At 37.1% G+C, this 9,884-nt stretch overlaps 1 protein-coding gene across 3 annotated transcripts; it reads right to left on the bottom strand.

The window, feature by feature from the left end:
• Window positions 1-1,587: 1,587 nt before the first annotated feature.
• LOC131145580 (nucleobase-ascorbate transporter 6) lies at window positions 1,588-9,542 on the bottom strand. 3 transcript variants are annotated; one of them, XM_058094748.1, is made up of 15 exons: window positions 9,076-9,451; window positions 8,503-8,837; window positions 7,537-7,634; window positions 7,227-7,403; window positions 6,765-6,865; window positions 6,227-6,302; window positions 6,053-6,112; window positions 5,725-5,909; window positions 4,365-4,461; window positions 3,822-3,908; window positions 2,874-2,932; window positions 2,675-2,766; window positions 2,488-2,565; window positions 2,192-2,352; window positions 1,588-2,071 (listed from the first exon to the last, which is right to left on the bottom strand). In XM_058094748.1, exons 2-15 carry the CDS (start codon window positions 8,603-8,605, stop codon window positions 1,853-1,855), a joined length of 1,593 nt encoding a protein of 530 aa, XP_057950731.1. In that variant the 5' UTR covers window positions 8,606-8,837; window positions 9,076-9,451; the 3' UTR covers window positions 1,588-1,852. The 3 variants fall into 3 exon arrangements, with proteins under 3 accessions (XP_057950731.1, XP_057950732.1, XP_057950733.1); XM_058094749.1 differs by having other exon boundaries at window positions 8,503-8,848; window positions 9,076-9,301; XM_058094750.1 differs by having other exon boundaries at window positions 8,503-9,542.
• Window positions 9,543-9,884: the final 342 nt, after the last annotated feature.

Below are 9,884 nucleotides of genomic sequence, written 5' to 3'. Positions count from 1 at the left end.
AAGGAGTCATGTCCTCTCTTCACCATTTTAAGGGATGGCCATTAGTATGTTGGATATCAACAATTTTATAATTTAACTTAGTGATTTTGCTTATTTTTAGATGATTTTGATATTTTAACTAATGTTGGATTAATTATATTATAATTTGGGATGATGTTTAGCAACTATGAACTATTATTTTCCTATAAATATAGGCACAGATATTTGTAGTGGGTAGTGAGGTGAATCATCGGTGAATATTCCCTAATCCAATCTCTCCCTCTCATATGATTGTTAGTTTCCTTTTCTTCTCTCTCTCTCTTTTTAATCTTCCTATTATGCTTCCTTTTCCATCTCTCCCATGTTTCTTCTATAATGTGCCATGTAGTGTACAAAGAGTGAGAGCAAGAATAGAAGCATTGTTAGAGGTTACCACCATTCATGGTGTTGAAGACTTTCCTTCTCTTTTCTATTTATTTTTTGAGTTTGAAAATTTCAAAGATGCATGTAAAGAACTTTCACAGATTTGCGACCAAAAAGAAAACAATCAGAACCAAATCGCTGCAGTCAAATGAAAGGGAGCTTCTCTCTTTTCTTCAACTTGTAAATGAAGTTAACCGAGAAAGACCAACCAGCCCATACCAGCCACGGGATAAGAATTTTCAATCCCATTATTCTTGACATAGCAAATATGAATGTTATGAAAACTATTCAGGCCAATATCTTTCTTGGCATGCCAAACAAAGGGCACCCTTAAAAAATTAAAGACTTAGGGACCCCTCCGTAACCATATTACACAGGACCACAGCCAAACACACTCATCATCAGCCGCACATGCTCCCCATCAGACCCCTCACTATATTCTCTCCCCATAAAAGCCTCAACTGTTCCAACCCAATACGCTTCCCAAGAATGTGACGCCTCTCTCTCCACTGAACCCCAAAATAAAGCTCCCTTTGTTGTTGAATGCATTTCTTCCCAACTCAGCCGCCCCAAATCACGTTCCCCACAAGGAGAAAAAGTCCAAAAGAGACAAACATTTGCCAAAACAGAAGGGGGATTTTGCATAAATTTTCAAACAAAGGTCAAATCCCTTAATAGTGCCCTCAAACATGCATGTTAAGAATCAGCGCCGAGTATACAGATCTCTTTTCTTTCAGGGGATTGAGGTGACCCCTTCAATTTAGGATCATCCTCCTTTCTTTTCTTTTTTTTCTTTTGGGTTTTCAAACCACCTCACATTTCCCAACACCCACTCACTCCCAAATTAAAAAGAACAAAGGTGAGCCCTTTTGATTTTCTTGGGCCCAAGAACCTTTCCTTTGTCTGCTTTGTTTCTCCACTGTCCCTCTTTTCTCTCCTTCATTACAAATCTCAAATCCTTTTTCTATACTTTTGATGCATCAAACTCAGCCACCCAGTTCAACTGTCAACCAAGATTATAGGTGCCACAAAAAGTACATGAAATGAGTGAACTCATCAAGAATATCATAGGGTTTTCGCCACTGGCAATGAAATTTCACTGCACCCACCAGAATGGCAGCTGTTGCCGAACTACTGAATGTGAAAACTCAGAAAATCAATACGTTAAAATGGGCACAGAAAATATAAGGAAAAAAGGCAACAAACTTGCTTCATTGCTATTTCACATTCATTTTCACCCATTGGATTTACAACAACAAAAATGGAAAAAATAGAATGTTCTAAGGGATCCTCTGAAGGGAGCAAACTAGTTATACTGCTATAGCATGTAGTAAGATCCAGAAGTAGAAGACCAGAAGACAGAACAATGACACCAAGTGCATGCAATGAAGGGCCGTTGAAGGAGCAGGAATTGATATAGATCAATTTTGAGCTCGAAATGCCACACAAGTTACACAGATGGGAAATATTTGTTGAGATTGAATGGCAAGGAATAAAATTCCTCACTTCTTGAGTCGGTCTTGAAGTACCGGAACTTGTCCCACCAATGCTTGCCCCTATCCTTCCTAATTGCATTATCCTTTCTATGCAGCGTGATGTCCAAGAAAAATGCCAAGATGCCTGCGACAAATGCTTCTGATGAAAAGGGAACATTTATTATATCGTTGAACTGCAATAAGGAAAAGCATGAGAATTTTGTCAGCAAAAACTTACAACAATCAGAGACCAACAAAAAAGTTAGCTCAATATCAAAGAAAGATTCAAGGGTTGATGGATTGTTCTTGCATACCCATCTTGCCCCAGTGTGGACTGGACCATATCCCTTTATGGCTGTATACTCATTGAAGTATTGTGGCACGGAGAGGCCCATGAAGACAGAGAAGCCCAATATGAACTTTGTTCGGAAGCTGTTGAGGTTGCAGAACTGAAGAAAGCTCAGACCCACCGAACCTACACATGCATGGTGGAAACAAATGATATTTGATCAAAGTGAACCAGTACTTATCAATTTTATAGCAATAATAGTAAGTAATAACAAATAGTGAACCAGCAGTTCACAACAGCTGCCAGTTAGCCAACACATACCCACATAGGCAAAGAAGAGACAGTACAAAGCAGCAAAAATTGGGGGTGGAATTGAAGCAAAGACTGCTCCAAATTTTCCTGCACAAAGTACATTTAATTGCTATCAAGAACAAATTGCCCAAGGGAAAAACTAACAGAGTAAAAACCAATTTTCACGCATTGGAGAACCAGTAATGCACAAACTTACCAAGAATGGAAAAGAAAATCATGAACCCTGCCGATATTTGCACAACCCTTCTGCTGCCAACACGTGTCAATGCTAAAAGACCAGCATTCTCCCTGTACATAAGATGAGCAAAGTACTCCAGTCAATATGAAAGGTTTTCTGTCTATTGATAGGAGCCGAATGCTCATACAGCATAGGTGTTTAATCTCAAGAGTCTTACACAGATACTGAAGATCCATTCACAGTCCCAAATAACGCAGACAACAAGATGCCAATTCCCTGATAACAAGAAATTTTAAAAATAGAAAAAAAAAAATACATATCACAACAAAGAATTCAAAGTTCACCAAATATCAATGCACAGAAAATTAGTAAATGTGGTAAGCTGGCTTCATGCACCACAGATGCAGATAATGCCTTTGTGGGATAGTTGGCCCATGTGGACACAGGGCGTTATCCTAACACAAATGGGTGACTTCCAGAGTAACTCATCGATATCCCAAATCCATCCTCCCCCACCTCCCCACCACATGCCCAAACCAAAAAAAAAAATCCACACACGTGGACAGAACAGAGAGAGAGATTACAATTACATTATATTTTTTTAACTAAATTTTCGTTATGACTAGCCATATATTTCTTACATATTCAACAATGTTCGTTTGAAGTCGTACAGCTCACATTCATCTCAAATCTTAGTTGCTCTGCATAACACAGAAACTGCCCAGCAATTCTTCTACTCTTTTATGGTTTGTAGACTTGTGATTTAAAATAGCAGGTTGGATAGATGGGACACATGCAGTGAAAGTACATGCATTAATTCCTCTGAATCTTTCAAGAGTGCAATGTTTAGTTTTATTTTCAGTCTTGTGCAGTGCAGATAGTAATGATACTCCCCAAAGGAAACGCTAATTGCTCAAACCCTAGGACCCCACTCCCCTTAAAACACCACAGCTACTTGCAACTTGCAAGGATGTCTTTATTTTGTATCCACACGTATTTGAATACACAGGAATGGTGAGCGCACGAGAACTTGGAAGGGGATCAAACCCACAACATGATACATTCAAAAGTTAATCCAAAAACAGTTAATTAAACCAAAAACTTTAAGTTTGTAATCCTTAATCAGATCATAACAATTAAAGGGGTCGAAAGGCCATTTATTTACCTGCCAGCCAACACCACGGCTGAGAATGGAAGGTGGTAAGGGAGTCGCACTTGCATACCTTGACACCGCAATAAATGCACCAGTAGACTGCTCACAACATTAGATACTAAAAGTAAGAACCAAATGAACTGCTGGTAATCATATATACAAATAATTGTGGTTTATTATGTTTCTATACATCACTGCTATTATTAAGTTTACTTAGAAAAGAATTCAATCATCTGCAAGGAAACTTGTTTAAACTACACTCTATAAAATGTTATGGAATAAATTACAATTCACAATAAGATTGTAATGCCTACAAAAAATAAATAAATCTTATTTCAAGTCAGCATGCCTATTGAATGAAATATTTTCATCTCTCAACACTCATTAATGGAATTTCACATCTAGGGCACAGGAAACAGCCACATAAGTTGCAACTGTTTGGCTGCACCTAGAGAAATGAATGAACGAATCATCATTATTATTATTTAAAATATTGATGATGATGATGATACATTTATGATATTTAGTTAGTAACAAAAATAAGAGAAACCAAACCTCTACAAGAGCAACAAATGAAACGGCCATCATGGCAAAGGCTTCACCAGCATCAAATGACGGTGCTCCCCATTGAAAGGGATATGGAACTCTTATCCTGCACATAAACCACATACAATAATGAGGAATGGTTTTCTATGCATGCAATAGCCCAATACTAAAAGCTTCTGCATACCATCATATTAAAAAATAATGATAAAATCAAACTTTTAAACCAAAAGCATCCAACATAAACCGTAATAATATTTAGCAAAATGCATATAGAAGGATTAAATTATAATAAATGTCATGAACCTTTAAAATGGGAAAGAAAATGCCCCTTTGCTTCATCCAATGGAACCACAATTCAGTGTGTCTAAATCTTTTCCCAATGTGGACAAAAATATAGCCAACATAAACAATTTATCTGATTAAAAAAAATAATCTGATTTGAAAAAAAAAATGCTACCTAGACCACCTGCCATTAGGTCGCTAAATCAGCTCAGCACAGGCTATCCAAGCTCATAAATTAACAAAATATACAGTGCTTAATCTGATTTTATTCCCATTCAATGACATAGTATTCAGACTGGAAGGAAATAAATATCTGTTCTTCTCATTCTCCAACACTTCCTTTTGCTTGGCTCCATTATCCAGTGTATTAAAGGCAGCTAAACCACAAAACTTCGTGTGAAACCAAGAGGTTAATCTCCTTGCCATTAAAAAAGAAACTCCTACCTATTTATGTTGGGAATTGGGATTTAGGAAATCATGATATACAAGATACGATATTTTTAAATTTTTTAAAAAAAAAAAAACCACAACAAGAACCCCTGTGCTTCATGGTGATCCATCAATATAGGGAAGACAATAGTGGGGCTGATTTTCTCGCTAAAGAATGAGAAATGGGAAACAATGTTATCTACAAAGAACATCTTTTACCACGTTCTCTGAAAGGTATCCCTTTGGATGGATAGGTTGGGTCTCATTTCCCTTCGTCAGTAGTTCATCCTCTAGATTTTTGTTTGGTTGGTTTAGATTTTCTGATTTTAGTTTATTTTATTATTTTTGTTTTTGCTAGGCCTATTTAGTTTTGTTTGGATTTGTAGTCCTATTTTGGTTGGTTGTTAGTGTTATTTTTGGGAAGCCTTTAATGTGTTTTTTGTCTGTTTTCTTCCAATGTTTGTCATGTAACCACGGCATTCCTCCACCAAAAGTAAGGGTATATCAATAAATAATTGAAAGTGCCGCCCTCCTTTAGTTAAAAAAAAAAAAAAAAAGAACCCCTGTGCTTTGAGTTTGATTTTAATCACTATTCTGAGGTGAAAGAATAGAGAAATGCTAACTTGAGTAGTAACTCAAATAAACAACACATATCTACCATGGAGCACCATCTATAAGTCCAGCTCGATCAGTACGGCAAGTTACTTGTGTCCTTGGTGCTGCATTCTTATAAGCACCACCAACAGTGAGCAGGTGAGCATAAATCCATACAATCACCACTGAGAATATAACAGCAAAGCGGTCAAAGATATTTTTCCCTGGACGTATAACATGTGGCAAGTACTGCAAAACAAACATTGATAGTTACTTTTTTAGCCAGGATAAGAAATGTATCTCAGATGAGATTATAAAGATAAAATACAATAAATTATTGCTTGTAAGATAGTTATAACTGTGAAACAAACTGAAACTAGCAACCTTCTTACCTGTGATATAATCACAATAATAATAAGCTGAGGGAGGCCAATCTCCACACATTTTGCAACCTAAACATCCAGGACAGCAGTTAACATTCAATAGCACAAAAAGGTAAATCCGCTACTATGCATGTGATTTTCAAATCCTAACTATCCGTCCTAAATACAGCAGAGCATACTTACTCCAGGAAATCCCAACTCATAAAGCCCAAAACCAACCAAAGCAACCAAAGGAACAGCAGAAAGTGGGCTCAAAAACCTGAAAAAATGTTGAATGAGAATGAAAACCTAACCAACATAGCTTTCAGAGATTTCAACAGGAAAACAGGCCAACTGGACCCAAATTCCAGTGGAAGTGGGCCTAAAGTGCATCCATTTGAACTATACATGACGAGCTGTTCGTTTAGTAAGTGTGAGAGTGGTGTGAGTGCACACGTGTATTGCTCATGAGTACAAATTTGTAAAAGAGCTAGGAACAAAAAGAGAAGAAAAATGTATATACAACAATAAAAAAAATACACCTTAATTAATAAGGGAATTAAAACTATTCGACAAAGAAAAACAAATGATCAAAGTGCCATAAATAGCAAACCAAGACATTAAATTTTTTTTTTTAAAAAAGTAAATAATTTATAAATGAAAAAAAAAATACAAAGAAGAAAATATCAAGTTGCAAAGGCATCATCTGAAATCTTAACTATACTGCAGATTTCAAACCAACCTTGTAACATTACGCCAAAGACCACTAAAGCCTAGGACAATCTGAAGAGTTGAAGCAACAATGAGTGCACCTTGGATGGCCCGCATAGTCCTTTTGAATTTCTGAAAATAATGAAAAAAATCACAAAGTTACAACCCTGAAAAAAAACTACAAGATACAACAGGTGTTTGGAAACAAGTTCTTATGACTTATTATAAGAAACCTCTGTGGTATGTTCATATGCAAGGTAATGATATAGAATGAAGAACAGTTTACGACAAAAATTTGAAGGCAAAACCATTACTCTGGCTATCAAAGTTTGGCATAATCCAAAAAAGCAAAGGCCTTTTCTTTTTCACTTTCCAGACAATAATAACAAGGTAGTGTAGAATTCATAAAATGCACATTTGCAAGAAGATTATGCAGCTCAATGCACCATTCATAAAACAATTAACATAATGGACAGGTTTCAGATTGCAAAACCTCTATAGGGTCCAACGTATCGCTAAATCTGCCAGCCAAGATGATTGAAATTGTCGGGGGAACAAACGTATAGGACCCTCCGATTACAGCTGGCAATCGAGTCCCAAACAGAGATTGCAGTAATGTGTTCAAACCAGCAACAAAGAGAAGGGTCTGGATAACCTCTGCTTTCTCCTCCTACAAGAAATAGCAAATGCAGTTTCAGTTAGATTCTAGGACATCAATAGTTCAGGAAAAAAACAATAACATTTTTTTCCTGGGCAATTAAGAAAAATATGCCAAACAGGATCCGGTCATTATCAGGCCTTACATTTCCTCCTCCCATCTGGGGCACAAGAGCAGTGGGAATGAGCACTGTCGTGCCAAGCATAACTATATAATGTTGGAAACCAAGGAGAATAGCCTCCGCTGCAAAAGAAACAGATCCCAATTGAAAGACTTCAATGAAATTTATTCAATGACAAACAAAAGCAAGCAGCAGCAGAATTAAATAAATAAAGTGGTAGGTGCATGAAGAGAGAGGGCGAGAGAGCACAAGTCAGAACAAAGGTTTGGTAAAATTCTCCAGAGAACAACACAAAAATGAAAAGCCACCATTGTTAAGTTCATTCCCAAGCTGTCTGAAGTCCCCAGATATTTAGGGACAGATCGAGTAGTGTTGAAATTTGAAAACAAAAATAAGAAATAAAAACTACAACAACTAAAAAGATTTTCCATAAACAAGGGGGGCAATTTAAGCCGGCTTTATAAAAGATTAGAAGTAAACATATGCATCTTATACGACTCATGGAAAAGCCAGATCCAAGTTCCCAACAAGTACAGCCAAGAATATCCCAGAAAATAATTCAAAAGAAAAAACTCAGAATTTAATAAGGAAATCCATGGGTTTTATCCTTTTGCAAAAGTAGATTGCTGTTCTCTTCTTCTTTTTTTCTTTTTTTTTTTTTGGTTTGAATGGACAGGTATATACTGGTAGTCTGGAAAAGAAAGAACACAAAAATAGGGTACTTTCAAAAATAAAAAGATAAAGAGAATACATGCGAAGAATTAGCAAAGAAACTAAAAATGTTGCCAAGAATAATTCAATTAGATTCAGAAGATTCAGATTGGGGCCAGTCCAACCATTAAAAAACCCGATACTTGCCTTCTAAAGACTGATACTTACCATAATGATGAAATCAACCTCAAAAATGAACAAGGGAAGAAAAAATCGAAAAATCTAAAAAGCAAAGAAGAAGAAAAAAAAAGCATTGTTAAGTGGAGGAGGAGCACTCACGCCATGGGGGAGGACTTGTAATGCAGTAAGAAATGTTGGGTAGCTGATCCTTTACTGGATGTGGCTGTGGCTCATCTGCCTTCTGCGCTCCTCCTCCTGCCATTATCTCTCACTCTCAACGACCCAATAAGCAGTAAATCAATAATCAAGCACTCGATCTGAGACTCAAATCTCCAAACCCAGATCCCAACACTTGCAGAAGCCCACTAAAATGGGCAGAAAAGGGAAAGAACACTGAGAAAAATGACCCAGAAGAACGACAACTCCTAATCCATGAACTACCCAGTACCCAGCACCCACAGATAAGCATAAACGCAGCGCCGACGCGTATTACCCTGCAAAACACCTCACAAAAATAGAAAATAAAAATGACTGGAATGAAACTGTAAGGGAAGGCGCAGAAAAATAAAGCTGTTAAGTCTGTAACAGAGACTTCAAAAAAAAAAACTAATAGTGCTGTGATAATTGCAATAAAAAATGTCAAGAGAAAGCAACTTTTGACAACACTTTGAAGCAAAATCGAGTGGAAAACATTAAAGTCAAGAATGTAAAAACCACACCCAAAAAGCTTACTAAAAAGCGGAAGAAAGCAAAACCCAGTTGGTTTCCAGCTCAGGGCACTCCCATCCAAAAACACACTGTTCAGCAAGTGATGAACAAATGAGCAATGAAGATAAAATGAAACACAGCAAACAAAATTTGACGAACAGCTGAAGAGAGCATGACACCCCACCCTCTCTCTCTCTCTCTCTCTCTCTCTCTCTCTCTCTCAAAAATAAAAAAAAAATAAAAAAGAAAAAGAAGGATCCCTCTATCAAAATTTCTTTGTTTTTTAGTCTTCTTCTCTGTTCATTCCGATTACAGTCCAACAGGGGCGAGAGGATGAGCGTGGCAAAATTTGTTAGGTACAAGAGACCGCAGCCTGCGAGGAGAACAACGACGTCGTTTGATTCCTTTCCCTCGGGGGGGGGGGGTTGGCGTTTGAAAAGCTTTAAGCCCTCCACGTGAGTGGACAGTATTGCCCTTCCCCTGAGCAGGTTTCATTCTTTCAACAAACTCACGCATTATTGCATCACTCCTAAAAAGAAAGCTTAAAAAACGAAAAATGCTCAATAATTGAAGCAAGGGACAATTTTGACTTTTCGAGTGGGGGTTGGATCTGGCGAGGGATATAGGGGTGCCCAAAACAGAGACCAATGACAAAAAATATTTTTAAAAAATTAGAGGGAGGGAAAAAAAAAAAAAGGACAGCAGACACATTCTCTTGTCCCCAAGCCCTAATCCCTGCCCAGCTGTCTCTGGAATTTTGCAACTTTTCTTAGATATTATTTAATTCTTAATAAATATAAATTCTCAGTCCATTCATTTCATAAGGATAAGTG

Source organism: Malania oleifera, chromosome 13 (genome assembly GCF_029873635.1).
Source record: "Malania oleifera isolate guangnan ecotype guangnan chromosome 13, ASM2987363v1, whole genome shotgun sequence".
Lineage (NCBI taxonomy): Eukaryota > Viridiplantae > Streptophyta > Magnoliopsida > Santalales > Ximeniaceae > Malania > Malania oleifera.
This window is presented reverse-complemented; position numbering and strand designations above follow the sequence as displayed.